At 33.7% G+C, this 21,394-nt stretch overlaps 1 protein-coding gene across 14 annotated transcripts in view; it reads left to right on the top strand.

Moving 5' to 3' along the window:
• The window catches only part of KIF21A (kinesin family member 21A), a 186,204-nt gene extending 166,153 nt beyond the window's left edge, over nt 1-20,051 (top strand). For 4 of the 14 annotated variants that reach the window (XM_027542570.1, XM_027542569.1, XM_027542575.1 and 1 more), the window contains 9 exons: nt 299-337; nt 996-1,010; nt 4,779-4,915; nt 6,449-6,629; nt 8,419-8,583; nt 10,548-10,665; nt 12,089-12,259; nt 13,974-14,173; nt 18,798-20,051. In XM_027542570.1, the coding sequence (XP_027398371.1) occupies nt 299-337; nt 996-1,010; nt 4,779-4,915; nt 6,449-6,629; nt 8,419-8,583; nt 10,548-10,665; nt 12,089-12,259; nt 13,974-14,173; nt 18,798-18,891 (1,120 nt within the window). In that variant the 3' untranslated portion in view covers nt 18,892-20,051. The remainder of the gene's footprint in view (nt 1-298; nt 338-995; nt 1,011-4,778; nt 4,916-6,448; nt 6,630-8,418; nt 8,584-10,547; nt 10,666-12,088; nt 12,260-13,973; nt 14,174-18,797) is intronic. The other 10 variants (XM_027542574.1, XM_027542579.1, XM_027542578.1 and 7 more) reach the window with 4 other exon arrangements.
• Nucleotides 20,052-21,394: the final 1,343 nt, after the last annotated feature.

Below are 21,394 nucleotides of genomic sequence, written 5' to 3'. Positions count from 1 at the left end.
CCTCTTCAGGGCCTGTGTTTCAGAAAGTGAGAGTAGATTAGATTCTGTGGATCAGTAATAGAAAGTTTCCCACCCCCCACCCCCCAAAATTTTGGAAGAAAACATAAGCACAAAATTTTAACTAATTTGGCTATCAATGAATTTGCTGACATTCTGCGCAAATAGAAAAGGAATGCACTATAAAGGAAATGTTTGCTGTATTTCTGTTATTCATAGTACTGAATCCGTTCAGTCTCAGTGTCTTCACCTGTTGACATCTGTTTTCTTTTTCCTCATAATTCTAACTCTTTCACTGTAGGTCTGATGAAAGTGATTCCTCTCTGTCGGAGGTACACAGGTACTTTCTATCTTTCCTACGTTCTGGCATTTCATTGATGTTCTAAAATGCCTTCCAAGAAACTTTAAACAAGTCTCATTTTTGTTGCACTCATAACTTGTAAGCCATATAAATGCACTAATATTTTTAAACATTAATTTTAATATGCTTTTGTGAAGTCATAGCTTTCAAGGTAATGGCAAACTTTTTTAATATAATAGTATAAAAACTTGTGCCATTTGTATTCTGCCTATAATCTAAAACTTTTATTTAAAAGAAATTAAGTTTTATGAAAATTAATGTCAAGGTTTGCTCTTCATCAGGCATTTTTTCCACCTCAAAGTGTAGGAAGTGAATAAGGTATTTTTTTCATGTTGATTTATTGATTTTAAATAAAACTTTATGGCAGGCTCTGTGATTTTAAAACAAAAGGTATGCTAGGGGAAAAAAGTATACTGTGGTACATAAAATATCGAAAGAAAAGAATTTTAAAACATAATATTTTAAGCATTTTAAATGCTGTTTTTAAAATAATGTTGCATTTTTTCATGTTATGGATTTTTTGGACCCTTAATTTCTCTTTTTTTCCTTTCATTTCCTATTCTTACTAATCAATTTGTCTCCTTCTTTCTCTTTGCACTACTTTCCCATGTTTCATGACCATTTTCCTGATCATCAGTAGATCCTCCAGAAGGTAGGCAGGGGAAGGGAGAGGAAATTAATATCATTCACAGTATTACAAAACTTTACTGGTTTTTCATGTACCAAAAAGCATTTTTTTCCCTTTCATATCAGATCTGTTGTATAAGTTTGCAATATTAAAGTTGAGTTATATATTTCATAATGTAAATAGATTTTTAATAGAGAAAGAAATACCTTTGACTTATGTTTCCAATTTCTATATTTTTTCTATTAATATTATCTTTTGAATCAGGTAATGGCTATAAAAATTAACCCCAATATTCTGAATATATGAGAGTATTTTTCAGTATATAATGAATATAATATTATATTTAATGTTGAAATTATTTTCTTCAGAAGTCTGAATGAATAAAATACATAAGAATGAAAAAGAGACATCTTGTTCTCTAAGACATGCCATACATAAGTTATTGAAAACAGATATTTACCTCTGTAATTTTACAACCTTTCATATGGCAGAATTGTGTTGAACGTTATGTCATCAAGGGAACATTAGTAGATTCTTAGGATAAAGACAGTAATTTGAAGGAAGGAAATCTTAGGAGTCATAGTGTTAAATAACCAAGGGTACTGTTTTAACTTTTTTCTTAGGATGATTTGTGTCATTTAATCTGCATTTGTGCAGATCAAAGCAGCTCTAAGCTTGTTAAAATGAATTCTTTTATTTATAATCAGCTTGTTAAAATATACATACATATATATGTAGTGTTTTGGAAGTAAGTATTATAGCAATAGACTATGCATTAGATCATAACTTTTCAACATCTGAAGCAGCAGTTAAAATTTGATGGCTTCAGTTCATAACTATAAACTCCACATAATAGGATTTCAAATTGGCAATTTTAGACTTTTGAGGAGGTTTTGCTACCATTTCTATTTCAATCTGTTAAATTTTTAGATAACCCAAAATTACTGAGCCTTAATTTCAAGGATCTCAAATTAATGTGTATATACAAATAATACTTTGGATTTTGTAGTTATTCATCCATGTGATGGATGATCCATGTGATCCATCCATGTTCCTGGTCTTATTTCTGCTGATGAGAAACTCCCTTTACTTTTTGAAATCATTATAACTAAATCCTAAAAATAAATATGTCTTAATCCTGATCCTAATTTATTACCTCTTTAAATTTTTGTTCATTGGTCTGTCATCAGCCCTCTTGAGCTATACTAGCATTAATCCAGTACATCTATTTTGCATGCATATGACAGCTCTTTAAATATTTAGTACTTTTGTATGGTCTCTCCAATGAAGGTTCTTTTATCAGCTCAATAGATTTAATCTGTTTCTAATGTGGTATAGTCTGCAGATCCTTCTTTTTGCTTCTACTGTTCTGGAAAATCTCCAGGTTTTCAAAGCTCTTTTTAAAATGTGGCCTCTAGAATTCCACTTCATTCTAGATGTAGCCTTGGCAGAGTATAGTAGTTCTATTGCTTTCTTTCTCCTGAAATATTTATTTATATTTCAGAAGTTATAGTGTTAGAGGAATCATACATTGTTGATCCATTGATCTCGTATTCAATAAACAAATTTCTTTAGCTTTTAAAATCTAATTAAGCCCCTTTCCTATTTGGAGCATTCTGTTCTATCTTCAACTTAAATTTTATGTTTAAATTTTATCCAGTGAATATTTAAGTGCTAAGTACATACTTAAACAGATTTGGAGAATAATTTTCTAGACAATATAGCTCTTTAATATGTCAATTTAGGAAGCATGCCATATCTGTCTTCAGTTCAGTGGAAAGACTGACTAGATATTGAAGACCTTTTTCCAGATTGAGAGGAACGTTGATTCTAGGGGTACTTTTCCACCACTGATGGAACTACCTTACTACAACAATTTCAAACTCACCCACCGTGTATGTAGGGATATTATTTGAAAAGCTTTTTGTATGGACTTTATTGAGTCAATATACATTATGAATATGATATTACCCTAGTTTGCTGCCTATTAATTTTACAAAAAAACTCCCCATGAGATGTTATCGCTTACTCATGAGCAGTTAGGTGTTTGTAATTTTTGTAATTATTTATTTAATAGTTCCCTCTATGAAACTAAACAAGTTTTACCCATTTATAATTTCTGAAATCCACTTTTTTTTTTCCCCTTTCTGGAATATGGGATCTACACATTTTATCCCCTTTATTGATTCTCTTAGCATACCAACAACGATTTTGCTTCCACAATGGTATATACTTTCAAAATCTTGTGATATAATAATTTAAAAATAGAAATACTTGAACTCATTGAATGTCCATTGTCAGTTCTAACTTATGTTAGGCTCACATTTCTTCTGAATTATTTCTGTCCCTGGCATCTTAAAGGTTGTTCTCATTCATCAAGAATGTGTATACAGACAGCTTTATCTCTGAATCTGTCCTAATATTAAGCCATCTCTCTTATATAATGGACACACGTGCATGTGTGCTAAGTCACTTCAGTCATGTCCAACTCTTTTTGACCTTATGGACTGTAGCCTTCCAGGCTCCTCTGTCTGTGGGATTATCCAGGCAAGAATACTGGAGTGGGTTGTCATGCCCTCCTCCAGAGGATCTTCCTGACCCAAGGGTTGAACTCGCATCTCTCATATATCCTGCATTGGCAGGTTCTTTACTGCTGATGCCTCCTGGGAAGCCCATAAAATGGACATATTTCAGCATAACTTTTCTTCCTGCTCTGAGCAAAGATATGTCTAACTTATATATATATTTTTTTTTTTTTTTCTTAATTCACTCTCATTTTTAGTCTTCCCAATACAATTACTTCAATTCAGATTCTGTCTTAAACTCCTTTAGGATAGGGACAGTGTTTGGATAAACTTTACATTTCCACAGTTCATAATCCAGTGGCATAAAGCAGGAATTCAAAAAATATTAAACTTAGGAGAAAGATCCAAAGAGCATCACTATTCTATTAATATTTTATGCTTTTTAAAAAATCTTCTTTGAGATTGTTAGAATTTTTAAAGCTTTTGTTATTTTTGAGCCATTCTCCCTTTAGATTTCAATTTATGCAATCATTCTTGTATTTCTTTAAATTTGTTTGAAATCTGCTTTCTTAGTATTTTAGGTAGTATGTATTATACCATCTTTAAAATGTCTTTTTTTGACATAGAATTCCAGTCTGATAGTTACATCTTCCAGTTTTCCATCATTAATACTTCTTATTTTTCATAATTTACTATATTTGAATAGCTCCCAATATTACTTCATTAAACTTTGAGGAGATAAAATTGTTAGTGAGAAAATTCAAATGTATTGTTGACTTTGCTTTTTGCAGAATACAGCTGCTAGAAGATTCCTAAATAGTTGATGCACTTCATCACTACTATTATAATTTCACACTTTGTCCCTTTGCTTTAAATAAAGACAAGGAGCAATCTGGTTTTTCAGTTCAATTCAGTTGTTCAGTCGTGTCCGACTCTGGTTTTTATGTAGTACCAATTATTTAGAACAACTTCTTAAAGTCAGAGAAATAAAAAAAAAATCCAGGTTCAATGCACAATACTGGATGCTTGGGGCTAGTGCACTGGGACGACCCAGAGGGATGGTATGGGGAGGGAGGAGGGAGGAGGGTTCAGGATGGGGAGCACATGTATACCTGTGATGGATTCATTTTGATATTTGGCAAAACTAATACAATTATGTAAAGTTTAAAAATAAAATAAAATTAAAACAACAACAACAACAACAACAACAAAAAATAGTTTCATGATATAGCTACTGAAAAAAATCTTATTTTTCCCCCCACCTCAGGGGCATAATCAACCCGTTTCCAGCTTCAAAAGGAATCAGAACTTCTCCACTTCAGTGTATTCATATAGCTGAAGGGCATACAAAAGCTGTGCTCTGTGTGGATTCTACTGATGATCTTCTTTTCACTGGATCAAAAGGTGCTAATAGTTGTGTCATATGAATATTTAGCAGATCTTTTTAATGATTACATTTTAACAGGTTTTGAAACATTTCAAGCTGCTTAAGACTCATAAGAATCTGAAAGATGATATTGTTCAACTGCTAAATTATATAAAATATAAAATCATTACATAGTTGAGAAAAAAAATACAATCTCTGTTGATGTTATGTGAATAGAATGGTGAAGAAATACATTCCGATTTGGTAATTGAGCACCTAATGCATGCAAAGCCCTGAGCTTAGTAACGCAGGCTATATAAAAATCCATAAAAGGCCATTACAGTGTGTGGTGAAAGAATAAGATGGGTAGCAACCACCATTTCTTGAGCATTTAATAAGTGTCTGAAACTATACTAGCCACTGTGCAAATTTTATCTCATTTAATTCTCACAACAATGCCAAAGTTGCATCCTCATATTACAGATCAAGAAGCTGAAGATTCCAAGAATTAAATGATTTTTCCACATAAGTTTAGCTAGTAAGTGGAAGAGCCAGGATTAGAAACCTAGGTCTGTGCATCACCAAACCTGCAGTTGCAGGCAACTAGAAATTAACTATAAATGATTTAAAGAGTTATACATGAATATTTGGGGTTTCAGAAGAGAAAGAGATTATGCTAAAATTGTGAAAAATAAGGAAGGCTTTGATGAGGAGGCACTTAGGGTGAACCTTACTGGATTGTTTGGATATTGGCAAATAAAAATTGGCAACCAAGATTAGAGAGCAGTGTAAGCAGAGACATGGAGGTAGATGGTTTTGGAAACAAAATCCGTTTGGCTTGAAAAGTAGAATATATGTAGAAGTGGTGGATAATGAGGCTGAAAAGATGAGAAGGAAGCATGTGCAGGAATTTGGAAAGCTGGTTAAAGCCTTTTAGCATTTAAGGATATTACAAGATAAAGGGAAGAATCCTGCCAGCACTTGTAATTGATAGCAAGCAGTTCCCCAATTTAAAAAAAAATTGCTCTGTAAAAGTATAATTTTCTAATAACTCAAATTTATTTCTCCGGGATAATTAGATGCTTATGTCAGAAACTCAAAGTCTTGAATAGAATAGTTTAGTGATCATGTGTATGATTATGTTAATGATGTCAATTAGTGACCTCTGGAAAAGAAATGTGTATGTAGTTCTGCATGTGGAGTGTTGTGAGAAGGTAAGAGAGTATCAAAACAAAATATTTTGAAGAGGCTGATTTGGAATGGCCATTTTAAATTCAGGGGCAGTTTGAAATAAGACTATCAATATGTCTATTTTAAAATTTTGTATAATTATTCTTTAATACCACTTGATGCATACACCAGATATCCTAGCTTTCATCTAATCCTTATACCTACTTTGCCCTTGAACCTGCTGCAAAATGTCAAGGATAGAATTAGGATGCTATTGCAAGTTAATTAAATAATTACCATTTTCTTATCTCATTTTTTCTCATAGGAGAGAAATTGTTATTGCTAAGAAAATCTAATTTAGTTCTTATCGACAATATTTCCTCTTTTTTATTTGCTTTTAGATCGTACTTGTAAAGTATGGAATCTGGTGACTGGGCAGGAGATAATGTCACTGGGAGGTCATCCCAACAATGTAGTATCTGTAAAATATTGTAATTATACAAGTTTGGTCTTCACTGTGTCAACATCTTATATTAAGGTGTGGGATATCAGAGATTCAGCAAAGTGTGTTCGAACGCTAACGTAAGTAACTTAGAGACAAATAGCATAAGGGGCAAATAGTTCCTGTTTATAAAATATAAGAAAAGATAGGTCTATATATGCATTTTTGTTTATTTATACCTGTCCGCTTGCAAAGAATATTAAAATGTTTACAATAAGAATGTATATAACATAAGGTGAAAAAATATTGAGAAAATAAAATACAGTAGTTTAATATTAAACAGAAAAGGAGAAGGAAAAGTCATATTTAATCTGTGACTCAATACACATTTCATGTTTCCTTCCTCCCCAAAACTAAGGAGTTGAATTTTCAGTATTACTTGATGTAGTGAAATGATTTACATTACTTTTTTCAAATGAATGCCACTCCTTGGAAAATGGCTGAAATCACCATTATAGACCATTAAGAAGTACTTGCAAAATTCTGTTAGCATCTATTGAATAATTGAATAATTGAGGAGTGTTTATCTTAAGACTTACACTGCTTTGATGTTAGCCTGTGTTTCATAATTGTAGATTGGACAATTGGAGAATGAATTTGTTTTCTGCATCTGTTATTATATATGTCTTTAAAATGTACAGCAAATAATGATTCTTTTTCCCATAAGATTAATGAACTGTTTCACATAATTAAAATTTTAATTAAAAAATGAATTCTATCGGTTTAAATAAGAGAAAGGAACATAAGGATGGTTAATTTTTACTAATTTGTAGAGTGAAGATTATTAACACTTAAGTGCTATTTTATATGTTGAGACTACTAAGTATTTACTATGCTGAATACAGGTCTCTTGAGGGAAATTTTATAGGGAAAAACACTATCTTAGAAATTTGCCAATCCAGTTGACTCATTAAAATCATTTGAAAATGTTGATTGTAACTTGATTTTTTAGAAGTTAGCTAATAAAATGATTCAAAATTGAAAAATATATTTGCTATTTAGAATTTAGCTGAGGAAATAAATCATGTTGAAGTCTTTTCCACATAGTAAACAGCCCATATATGATTGGGTTAAAGTATACAAAAACTTTTACTCAAAGGGTCATATTTTATATATGAAAGAAATATTGGTTTCTTCCTCAGTGGACTTCTGCAAGCTGCAGGAAAATGAATTAACTTTGTGGCACTGTATCATTTGTTGAGCCTGGCGGGCTACAGTCTGTGGGGTCACAGAGTTGGACACAACTGAGTGACTGAGCACATGCACACATCATTTGTTGAGTTTTGTTATCTTTGTCATCTAGTCTTTTCTGAATCGTATTTAAGTCATTTCTAATAGGGCCCAGAGCCTGGATACCCAGGTGGCTTTGTGGTTAAGAGTCTGTCTTTCAGTGCAGGAGATGCAGGAGACTTGGGTTCAGTCCCTGGGTTGGGAAGATCCCCTGGAGTAGGAAATGGCAACCCACTCCAATATTCTTGCCTGGAAAATTCCATGGATAGAGGAATCTGGCGGGCTACCGTCCATAGGGTAGCAAAGAGTCGGACATGACTGAGCATGACACAGTGACTAATAGAGCCCCAAACTCCTAGTGTTATAACTTGCAAAGTAAGAGTTTTAAGCCGTGTCATCTTATTTTCTGCATTCATTTTTTTCCATTTATCTGTCAATGAAGATAAATGAAAGGTGGCACAAAGGTGGCGCTTTCATCTACTAGTGCCACCTATGTGCGTGTGAAGTGCTGTGCTAGGTGTAGTGCACACAGTGACCAGAGAACACGGATGTTGCCTACAGCATTTCCTGGGAACTTAAGGAATTCTATGACTAACTCTTGTCCAGAATTGTGACTTATTTTGTTTTGTCTCTGTTAAGGTCTTCAGGTCTGGTTACTGTTGGAGATGCTTGTTCTGCAAGTACTAGCCGAACAGTTGCTATTCCTTCTGGGGAAAACCAGATCAATCAAATTTCGCTGAACCCAACTGGGACTTTCCTCTATGCAGCCTCTGGAAATGCTGTCAGAATGTGGGATCTTAAAAGGTAGAATTTTAAAGAAAACGTACTTCCTGTATATGGCAAATGCAATTTTCACACATTAATATTACTGCCGGTGCAATCTAATTTGTATAAAGAAGTTAATATAAAATCCTAGATTTTTCTGTTTGATTCAGCATCCCTAAATGTCTCGTCTATCCTCATTAGCACACTCAAAATTTTTCTTTCTTTTAATCTCCATTGCTGGGGAAAAAAGTATATGAAAGAAAATAGACTTTATTAATATTTGTCAATAAGTTGTATTGTTTACTAGGAAAAGAACAAGATTCTCATGCTAGTTGCATTAGTACCTTTGAAAGAATTATTTTTTTGTAACATCACTTATACATCTTATATTTCAAAATTTTCAATTTATAAACCTTATAAATTTGATCATAAATCTTCACAGGATTTTTATGAATATAAAATTATACATCTATATATGATGAAGTATTAAGAAGATGAAGTGAGTAAAAAGAGAATACCATGCATTACATCTTTGATTTGATTTTTATTTGCCATGAAGTAGGAGATTTCATCCTTCATTTGAGTGTTTATTTTAGAATCTTTTCTAGTTCATAAAATGTTGGCAGCAAGGGAATATTTATTTATTAGTTAACAAATATTTATTCAGCATCAACTGTGGCAGGCTTTATACCAACACTATGGTAGGTACTGGAGATATAGAATGCGCAAGACAAATTTGATGTCCACCTTCTTAGAACTCATCTTGTAATGGAGAATAAAGGCCACTAAATAGGCAATTACAAGATCCTTAGTAAAGTTGGTAATTCAGGTAATAATCCCATTTAGAAGGGTTTTGTCAGTGGTAAATCAAAGGGACATTTATTTCAGAAATTTGAGGGTAACTATTTATTACTTGTAACATTTTAATGGTTGGCTGAAAAAGTATAATAAGCATAATTTATAGATAAATAAATGAGAAGAGAAAGAAGAAACAGTCATGAGGACCGTTTTAGAAATAAAAAGTAGAAAATTGAAAACAGTGCTTGTTTAAGAAAATTTGGAATGTGATAAGAACAAGGTTTATTCTTAAAGATATTAAACTTGAGTTGTATTCAGAGTACCATGGAGGAAGATACTCAGCATCATGACATGAGGCAGAAAAGATACCAGCTTCTAAAAATTTTTACACTTTCTGGTCTGCTGAAAAGTTAGATCCTTTGAAACTTGCTTGATTTTAGTAACATAATTAAATACAGATTCATTTTAACAAATTAACTATAAAAAAAAGCTACAAGAAATAGTAATATTCTAGAAGCCAGATATATCTCTGTATTCCAGCAGCTTGATTTGAGGTAGGATTATGAAACAAAGGTTCATTGCCACCTCCTGACAATGGATATCACACGTTTTTCTACGTCATGTATATTCCTGGCCATTTTCATATCTTTGTAATAATTGATGAAATGGACTATATTTTCTGATGTACACATATGCACAAATATGTGTGCATATGTGTATGTGTATAATACATGTGTACATATGGATGTACATATATGTGTATATATGAAAATATATGTGAGTGTAATAAAATAATCTTACTTTCTCCAAATTGTTATTTTCTAATTATATCAGTGACATAGTTGTTTTAGTCAAATTTAAAATTGACCCTAATAAATCAATCATATGTCTATAACATGTTGAGACATTTAACAGATTAAGGTTTATCTGGACTTAGGTTGGAGTTAAAATTAGCCCTAGGCAAGTTTTTGGACTTTTGAGGCTTTTTTTACTATCTGAATGACATCAGTTACTTTGGAATAACTTATTTAGGATTCCTAAACTTCCATCAGAGAATCAATTAGTTTGGCTATTTTTTGACTCTTAATTTGAGGAGCGTTTCATAGAGACGGAGTTAAATCAAAAAAGAACAGTTTTAGCAAACACTTAGCCTCAGCATACTAAGAAATATTTTCAAACAAAATTATTTTTCTTTCTTTTTAAAGGTTTCAGTCCACAGGAAAGTTAACAGGACATCTAGGCCCTGTTATGTGTCTTACTGTAGACCGGATTTCTAATGGACAAGATCTAATCATCACTGGCTCCAAGGATCATTACATCAGAGTGTGTATAATAAGGCTATTGAATTATATTCTCCTATTAAATGATAAGTTTGAAGTATTCAGATGTACATAGGATGCTTTTCTCTTAATCAGTCCTTTTTTCTCATTTCTAGACTTTACTTTTTCTTCCTGATCTTTTCCTCACTCAGTTCCTGATTTTGTTGTCTTATTAAAAATGTATTCTCACTTTTTCATAGAGGATATGTTGGGAGGGATTTTAAAGACTTTTTTTACCTCAGTCATCCAACTAATGCTTAAATCTCGTTGTCACCATCTTTTATACTGAGCATGTTATGGTCTTCATGTTTGTTTTATGCCAGTAGCAGATAAGATGAGGAGAGATGAAAAGTTTGATTCTGGAGATGTTAAATTTGAAATACTAGTAGAGGACCTCTTCATGTAAGCCAATATGCCATTTGAAAGGCAAGTACAAAGTCCATGATAAGTTATGAGTAGACACATATGTTTCAGAACCATTCAAATAGAAGCAGATGTTTAAGGAGTAGTTGACATGGCCAAAGGAGAGAGGTTGATATGACTCAGCCTTGGGGAATCCTGTAAGGACCAACAGGAACAAAAAGAAAATATAGTAACAAAGAGAGACAGAAAGAGTGTAAGTAATCTTTTTTTGGAAACTTTTGTTACGAGATGAGAAGTGGGTTAATGACTTGAAAATAGAATGGTTAATGCAAGAGGATTTTGTATTGGTAGACATGAGCATGTTGATATGGTTAGAAAATGGGCTTAATGGAGAGGGAAAGTGTGAAGAGTGAAGTAGTGATTGGTGAATCAGATCAAAAAAGAATCAGATCAGATCAAAGATGTGAACCTTGAGAAAAAGTAAGTACACTTTAGTATCTTGGAAAGAAGGGAAGGATAAGAGAATGCTTGAGAATAAAAGGAAACTTTTGTAACTGTGAGGGGAAGGGGTGGTCCAGAAAGTCTATTTTTGGTTATACTAGACTTTTTAGGAACTCACAAGTTCAGTAGTTAAGAGAAATGAGGGCAACTGAAGGGAGTGAAATTGAATAGCAGCTTTGGAGAATTTGTGATGACCACCAAGATTGCAGAGCTGCCTGGTTGTGTTTAAATAACAATCATATCATTTATTTGAGTTTCAACGGGATTGTTATATGTAACATTTTTATTATTTAACATATCATTTGTACACTTACACATGAAAAAATTGGTTGTCTTTCTTAAGAGCTTACAAACATGTAAGCATGTGACATGTGAAAATGAGGGCTCAGGTTCATCCTGAGTCACTCAAAGGAAGTCATTTTTATTAATATTTTTGTTAGTAAAATATTTATAACAAGTCACATTCAGTTAATATACATGTGTACGTGTTTCTATGAATGAATACCTAAGGTGCTTATTTGTAAGTTAAAGAGGATGACTACTTTCATTTTGCTTTTATTTAGATGTTTGATGTAACTGAAGGGGCTCTTGGAACTGTGACTCCCACCCACAATTTTGAGCCCCCTCATTATGATGGCATTGAAGCATTAACCATACATGGGGATAACCTATTTAGTGGGTCCAGAGATAATGGAATCAAGAAATGGGATTTAGCTCAAAAAGATCTTCTACAGGTAATTCAAAACCTTTTCATGGGATGGAGTGGGTACTTCAAAGTCATCAGTATTCTAATAAGAACACAAAGAGTCTCTATGTAGATTTTCATCATTTAGTGATGGTATCAATCAGGGCTTTCTCTTAAAAAGTGTTTCATTATCACCTACCAGAGTTACTAATTATGAAAACGGCAACATTAGACATTTAATGATATCTCGTAGATAAGAGAAGAATAGACTCTGGTAAGAATTGGATGCTCTGGGATTACCCTGTGCATGTGTTTACTAAATACAGGCTTGGAGTGAAGAACTCAGTTTCTCATTTTGTTTTGTTTTTATGTACACATATTCCAAGAGCTTCCCTGGTGGCTCAGATGGTAAAGAATCTGCCTGCAATGCAGGAGATCCAAGTTTGATCCCTGGGTTGTGAAGATCCCCTGGAGAAGGGAATGGCAACCCACACCAGTATTCTTGCCTGAAGAATTCCATGGATGGAGGAGCCTGGTGGGCTACTGTCCATGGGATTGCAAAGAGTCAGACATGACTGAGCAACTAATAATTTCAATACTTTCACACATATTCCACAGAGTACCAAGTTTTGCTAAGGTCAAAGCAGTCTAAATAATTCTTCATCTCATTTTCATACATCCAAGAATGGTGGTTCTCTCATTTCCTATAGAATGATAGTTGGGTTGAAGTGTTTTGTCAGTATAATTAAATATCAGTAGCTTTTCCCAATTCCCAGAGGAATTGTTCTCAATTTCAGGCTTTTTCTTATACATATATGAGTGTGTATGTAGGTATTGCAATTGCTCACACTTTCCTGCTTACAATCAGATGAAAAAAAAAAATGAATAAGTAGCATGACTGTTAATAGAAAAAACTGGCAACAGGCACATATATTGCACTCAAAAGCTTTTCTTTTATAGATATACATTCTAGGATGTCTTTTATATTATATATATGAATATATATATGCATAAAATGTGGTCATATAGTCCGAGCTTATAATTATTGTTTGTTGTTGTTGTTGTGCTAAGTTGTGTCTGACTCTTTTGCAACCCTGTGGACTAAAGCCTGCCAGGCTTCTCTGTCCATGGGATTTCCCAGACAAGAATACTGGAGTGGGTTGCCATTTCCTTCTCCAGAGGGTCTCCCTAACCCAGGAATCAAACCTGAGTCTCCTGGATTGGCATATGGATTCTTTACCACTGAGCTACCAGGGAAGCCCATATACACATTGTGAAACATGTAGGTTAGCTCCAGCCGTCTTCAAAAAGCTTTAGGCCTCTATGTTCTCTTCCAAAATCTAAGGCAGTGATTTTAGGAGACAGTCCCTATAGTCTACATACCAGGTGTAGTTTTCAAACTTGTTGTGTGAGATACATTTTCTAGAAAGGTGAGATATTTACTCCTTTGACGAGGAAGTGATGTTTGAAAAATTCAGTATACTTTCCATGTATTTTACAGTCTATAGATTTTTTAACATTGTAGGCCTTTAATACTGATAACACTGATGACAACTAGTGAATTAAATTGAGGAGCAAATTACAGATTTATCTGTTTAACTCATTAAGAGTTACTTAATAGAAAATAATTTTTATGGTTTCCAGACCAATTCAGTGTTCCAAAATTTGAATTTGTCAATAAAAACTTTGGTAACTTATTTTGGTGTGAAAATGTCAGTTTGAAAGGCTTCCCTTAAGCTGCTAATTTTTCTTTTTTCTTTCAGCAAGTTCCAAATGCACATAAGGATTGGGTCTGTGCCCTGGAAGTGGTACCAGGCCACCCAGTTTTGCTCAGTGGCTGCAGAGGGGGCATTTTGAAACTCTGGAACATAGATACCTTTGTGCCAGTTGGAGAGATGAAGGGTCATGAGAGTCCTATCAATGCCATATGTGTTAATTCCACCCACATTTTTACTGCAGCTGAGTAAGTTTTTCCTATTGGTTACTTGTGTTCAGATTTAATAAATACTATAGGTTGTAAATATTTGGAAATGTAGAACATATGAAATCTTTCTTTTATTACAGCTATTCCAGTGTCTATTTATGATGTTTTATTTATATTTTATGAGATGCACTGTGGTCACTGAGTTTGGGCTCCCCAGGTTATATGATAATAGTGTTACTGCTGTATCAGCTCTCTGCTTAGACTAGGAAGTCTGCTACCAGATCTTCCTGTAGCAGTTTTAATTTTTTTTTTAAATCATTCAGAAGTGATTAATTTCTAAATTGTCTTTCCAGAAAAGGCATCAAACTGGCCTCATTCTTCACATTTAGACCAAATCATTAAAAAAAAAAAAAACTCCTTTATGCCTCTTCCGCCTCCTTTAAAATATAAGTTACATAGTAATAATATATACCCCCTCCCTCTTAGAATGGCTGAATTGATTAATTTATTTGCTCATTTGCTCATTCATTATGAATCTCCTGTGTGCCAGGCACTAATTTCAAAATCTTGGGAATAGAGAATTGAACAAAACACATATAAATCCTAATTTCATTCTGAGAAGAAAAAATGAATAAGTAAAATATGTTACATGGTAAGAGATACTATGGAGAAAAAGCAAGCAGGGAAGGGAGATGAGAGCATCACTAGGGAACAGGGGTTGCACAACAGAGTGGACAATGAAAATCATACTAAGAAAGTGGCATTTAGGAAGATGCTTGAAGAAGGTGTAGAGATGTGACCATAAAAATGACATAATATGTATTATATCATAATACATTATGTGTAAGTACTTTTGGAAAGGAAATCATACGTACTATAATGTGAGGCGTTCATCTCATTCAAATAAAATGTAATTTCTCATGAAAATCTCCTTATGTCATTTGTGTACCAATTGTGTTACTTAATTTATTGAGCCATTTCTTGATTCATCTGTCCTAAATACACAATTACCCTGATTTTATTTTGAAACTTCTGCTAAATTTCTGTGGTGTCTCTTTTTATTTGTGCTGTTTCCACTGAATCCCTCATCTCATTTAAATTTACTTTCTGTCATCTCTAAAATACATCAAATACATCTCTAAATACATTTGTGTTTTTCTAAGATGCTTACCTTAAATGCTTCATTGATGCTATTTCCGAGATACATTACTTTCTTAGTTTCATCACTTTTGTTTATTCCCTTACAAACTTGTTTGTCCTTGACAATTTATGGGAAATAATACCCCTCATAGCCGTGGGACACTATAAAATTATTATGACTCACTGAGGTCTGATCACTGAGGTATGATGTAATGATATAGTTTTATTTTTAAGAAACTGAAAATGTCCTCAGTTTACCCACAGTGCATCAGATACAGATGTATTTACCATGTAACATAAAATCAGGAAAATAACCAAGAAAATCAGAAGACCTATTTTCAAATTAGTTCTACTTATTCATTACCTAACAAACCTTTATATAGGGCTTAGTATCTACCAGACATTGTTCTAAGTGTTTTTAGGCATTAACTCATTTAGTCTTCATAAGAACTCTAGAAAGTGAGTATTATTGTAATTCCTATTTTATAGGTGGGAAAACTGAGGTACTTTATAATTCACAGTCCATGTGTAAGTAATTCTGTCATATATGATTTCTGGATCTGTTGCATTGATTGATTTTTCTTATGATATAGGTCTTATTTTTTCTGATTTTATGTCATATAATATTTTATTGAATGCTGAACACTGTTGTGTTGTGTTTTGAGTATCTGGATTCTGTTTTATTCCTTTAAAGACAGTGGGTTTTACTTAAAGTTATGTAAGTTACTTGTGGTTCAGCTCATCTTTTTGAGACTTCAACTCTTGTGTTTTTACTGAATGTCTTGAATGTTTGATGCTATTCTCTACTCTACTGGTCAGAACTTGACTCTCACAGCTGTGTTTTGGTCTGGCCGTATATCTGACTCTACTCATGTGCAGCTTAGCCTTCAGTCAAAGACGTTAGGGGACCCCTATGTATGTAGACTGATGGAATGTTTTTCCCTATAACTCCATATTCCTTTTAGCGTAGCTCTCCCCTCTTCTCTATTTGGTTTTACAAATTACAGCTATTTCACACTTCCCAGATTTTTATTACTGTCTTTTCAACTCTGATTCTGTGGTCTTCTGTTTATTTCCCCTCTTCCTTGCTGCAGTGCGGCAAGAGCTTCCAGACTGCAAGCCAGGGCTGTCACAGAGCTCACCTTCTCTTGTTTCCCTTTTCTCAGGAATTACAGGCCTAAAGTACCCATCCCCCAGGTTCTGAAAATAGTTGTTCCATGTATTTTGTCAAGTTTTCACGTTGTGTTAACTCACAGAAGTGTTAACCTGGCACAGGTTACTCTGTCATGAGTAGTAGTGGAGGTTTGCTCGTCTTAGATTTTGTATGTCCAAAACTGAACCCCCAGCCTTCCTGAGAAACCTGCTCATCCTATGTCCTTCTCCATGTCAGCTGATGGCTTCTCTTTTATTTCTGTTGCTCAGTACAGAAACCTTCATTCCTCCCTTTCTTTCATACTCCATATCCAATTCGTAAGCAAACTATGTTGGTATTCTACCTTTACATTATATCTAGAATCTGACTACTTCTCACCCTGCCTTTTGTTACCTCACTGACCCTAGTTACCATCAGCTCTTGGATTACTACAATAGACTCCTAAACAAACAAGATCCCTTGCCCATATGTAGTCTATTCTCAACACAGACACCAGAGTAATTTTAAAAAATTTTTTTAAATTATGATCATCTTGTTCTTTCTCTGCTCAAAAACTTGTACTGGTCATCCATTTTATCTAAAGTAGAGGCTGTACTTGATCTAAACCACTTGAGCATTTGTCATCTCTCATCTTAACCTTCTAATACCCTCTGGCATGTTCCTTCTCTTACAGCATTGATAATATCTTTGCTGGTCTTGAACATATCAGGCTTATTCCAGCCTTAAGACATTTGCCCAAAGTGCCTTCAGAGATCCTGATCTTCTAACATTTTTCTTTCTCAGTAAGAATAACCCTGTGATTTTATTTAAAATTGTAATCTCTCCTATCACCTACCACTCTTGATCCTGATCCCCTTTGCCGTACTCTTTAATTTTTCTGTCACATTTATTACTTTCTAATAAACTATATAATTTTTATCGTGTTTTATTGTCTGTCTCCTTTTGCTAGAATATATGATCTACAAAGGCATAGGATTCTGTTATTTTTTATTTTTAATTGATCCCAAACACCTAGAATTATGCCTGGGACACTGCAAGTTCCCAATAAACATTTGTTGAATGGATGGTTGAATGAATAAATGGAATGGATAAATGGGTGGACAAGTGAACATATCCCCTTGCTGTTTTCAATTATCTGTGCTGTGTGGGCTGGTGAAAGATTATCATTTCCCCCAGTTTTATTGAGAGATAATTGACATATAACCCTGTTTAAGGTATAACAGTAGAATGACTTGACTTACACATATAATGAAATGATTACTGTGGTAAGCTTAGTTAATATCCATCATCTCATGTAGATTTGAAAAGTAGAAAAAAATGTGATTTTTCCCCCCATGTGTTAAGAATTAGGGGTGAGGAGATTATTGATTACAAACTAGAAAGCCTGCATTCTAGGCTCAACTCTGTCTTCTGTAATGTTACAATGACAAGTCACTAAACTTTCTATATCCTCAAAATATGCTACATAATCTTTGAAATGCTTTTAAACTATACAGTTTCATGGCAATTCTTTCTTTTGGCTTTCGGTTTATTAAGAAATTGGAAAAAAGCAACACTGTCTTTCTAGAGCCAGGAGAAATGTAACTGTCTAATGACTAGTACCCAGAACCTACATGTTAGGTGAATAAAAGTAAGTTTTCTCAGAAATGCATTGAATCGTCTATGTTCTATGACAGGTAGAGTGTTTGTCTAATTCCTAGTAGCTGCCTGCTTTTTCTGTGGGCTTATGCTGATTTCACCTGAACATAATTCTTCCCGAGTATTGACAGATTCACCAACTCTCTGGAATCCCTGCCCTGGCCTCCTCACTGTGATCTTACTCTGGGCTCTTATGCTTGAAGACCTCTGACCATATGTACTGACTATATCAATATAGCCTTAAGAGATGGGGCCTTGGAGCCAATCTGCCTGGTTTCAAATCTTGGTGCTGTCACTTTGTGATCTTGGGCAGATTTTTATTTTTTGGCTGCACTGTGCAGCATACATAGTGGAAGGGTGAAGTCTTAACTACTGGACCACCAGGGAAGCTTGATCTCTGGAAAATTAGTTAACTTCTTTGGACCCCGATTTGCTCATCATAAATAGAGTATAATGGCATTATCTATATCTTATGGTAGGTAAAGAGAATAAAATGCACCAATGTGTGTGAGGGGAACAAGTAGCAATACCTGGCACATAGTAACCCTTTGATAAGATAAGCTATTTTTAATTTCATTATATGGGTACCTATTTGATATACCTATGGGAAAATGTATATTTTTATCTATATCTATTAAAGACCTTTTCTGTAAATGTTTCTTGATAACTATTTCTAAGAACTGTATCTTTCCACCTGTTTTCACATGTTCATTTTAATTTATTATTTTGTAGTGATCGAACTGTGAGAATTTGGAAGACTCGAAATTTGCAAGATGGTCAAATCTCTGACACAGGAGATTTGGGGGAAGACATTGCCAGTAATTAAACATGAATGAAGATAGTCAGAAACTGAATACTGTGATAATACTTTATCTTCTTTATGGAAAATGTTGTCCTGCATTTATTAGGCAAAAACTTGTGAATGGAGTTAACTGGAAAATATATATGAATCCAACTACTGAATATAAATGGTATTATAATAAAAGTGTGTCGTCTATGTGCTAAATGTCAATATCTACCAATGCATATATAACCTATAGTTGATACACTGATTGATTCACACTTTGATCGTGGCTGGATTTTTGTTCCTATCTATAAAAAAAATCTTCAAATTATCTGAAATGCAAAATGTCTGCTTTTGTGACAGAAAATACACTTAGAATACAATGCCACCCACTGTTATCTCATTCATGTGGTCTGTTCAGCTGATTTACATATTTAAAGCATATGGGAATGTTAGTCAAACATTGGTTTGTCTGGTATTTATGTCAGTCTACAGAGGGTTCGCAAATTTAAAAGCTCTTTTAATGTAATGAAAAAGATGTGAGAATATTATTGATGGTAATTTTTCATAAAATGGATTTGACTTTAATCTACTAACAAAGAATGTTAAACAGATTGTGTTGGATGTTGACATTTACTTGTATTGACCAAAGTTTTGCAGTGCTATTTGTGTGCGCAGGACTAAAATGCTGTTAAATTATTTTATTAGTGCTGTGCATACATTCTGTGATGGGAAACATTTTTGATGTCCTAACAGAAATATATTTTGATCTATTTTCCTATGGAGTTGTTTCTATTATCCACCTTTTAATTTCATTTTTATTTAATAGTAGTATTTCTTTCCCTTTTAGTCTAATTTTTATATGCTGCTAAATATATTTTAATTATACTGTGTTTGCAAACCTTAGTAGCTATGATGAGAACTGTATCATCTGCAGTGGGAAAAGCTATGTAAATAGGTAGACTGTAAAGAGAAAATGTCTTATGTTGTAACTATGAATTTTAAATGCTGTAGATTGGATTTTGCAAAAGGATGTATAATTTATGCCTGCTCAGAATATTAATTTGTAAATTCCTCAAGTTTAATTTTTATGTGAGTGACATGACACTTGAAAATACTGTCTTGTGATCTTTTCCTCCCAAAATATTTGCTTGTAAATGAAAGCTTTGCTAGGGCTTAAATAAACATGTTGCTATGAATAATTTTTATTCTTTTTTTCTTTTCCTAATAGTATGAAAATCGGCAGTGTTTGTAAAAGTTTACTTTATCTGTGTGATTTAAAGAAAGGCATCTTTTTGTTATCCAGCATTACATATGCATTCCTTTTTTTTTTTTTTTTTTGCTCACTATCAGAGAATCCGCCTGAAGTACAGGAGACTCAGGTTTGATCCTTAGGTCAGGAAGATCCCCTGGAGAAGGGAATGGTTACCCACTCTAGTATTCTTGCCTGGAGAATTCCATGGACAGAGGAGCCTCATGAGCTACAGTCCATGGGGTCACAAAGTGTCAGAGATAATTGAATGACTAACACACACAAGATGTGAAATATTCTTGAAAAGTGTAAACCATAACCTAATCTTGGAGGAACCAAGAAACTTACTATTTAAAGGAATTAAACTATATAGTTCAGGGATTTGAACATAGATGATTAAACAAATAAAAAATATTCCCATAATGATTAGGATAATAGCAACCTTGGTTACTTGCAGAGGAAATGGAAGGCAGGTATTGCAGGAGGTGAGCTGGGAGTGTAGAGGGATATGGTGATGGTGGTTCAGGTGTTAAATTATGTCCAATTTAATGGATAGTTACCCACTACCAGTTATTGCCTCTCTTACTTTTTACTAATAGAAGTCTGAGGATTTTTGCTGAGCACATGGCTGGGCAGACAGATTACATTTGCCCCTAACCTTGTAGTTCACCATGGCAATATGCCATGTTTCTGGCCATGTGATTCAAGGGGGTGTGATACATGAAATGTCTGGTCTTATTTTTAAAAACGAAGTCCTTGACATTTACTTTAACTGTACCCTTTGCAATGAGTAGGATGTGGAAATAGTGGTAATGTACCAACCTTGACCATATAGATGAAGATGACATCCTGGGTGAGGAATAGTAGAACAATATGATAGAATAAATCTGAGGAGTGACCTTGTGGCACAGAGCTTCTTTCTTTTTTGGAGCATCCAACAGCCTTTATGCTAGGGGTCAGCAAATTTTTTTCTGTAAAAGACCAGATAATAAATATTTCAGGTTTTGTAGGTCATATGTTTCTCCTGTCATACATTTGATTTTTTATTATTTGTTTCCTTATCAGTCATTTAAATATGTAAAATTCTTAGCTTGTGGACCATGCAAAAAGAGGCTGGGCACCAAATTTGGTTCATAGGCTATAATTTGCTAAACTGTTATATCAGAGAAAGATAACATATCTTTTTAGAGTCACTGAATTTTAAGATCCTTTGTTAAAGCAGTCCAACCAATAACACATATAGCTACACATAAAGTTACATAGAGCTTTAAAAAAATATGCTCAAGAAAAGGT

This window comes from Bos indicus x Bos taurus, chromosome 5 (genome assembly GCF_003369695.1).
Source record: "Bos indicus x Bos taurus breed Angus x Brahman F1 hybrid chromosome 5, Bos_hybrid_MaternalHap_v2.0, whole genome shotgun sequence".
In the NCBI taxonomy this organism is placed as follows: Eukaryota; Metazoa; Chordata; class Mammalia; order Artiodactyla; family Bovidae; genus Bos; species Bos indicus x Bos taurus.
Note: the sequence above shows the minus strand (reverse complement) of the source record. Positions and strands in the feature narration are given on the sequence as shown.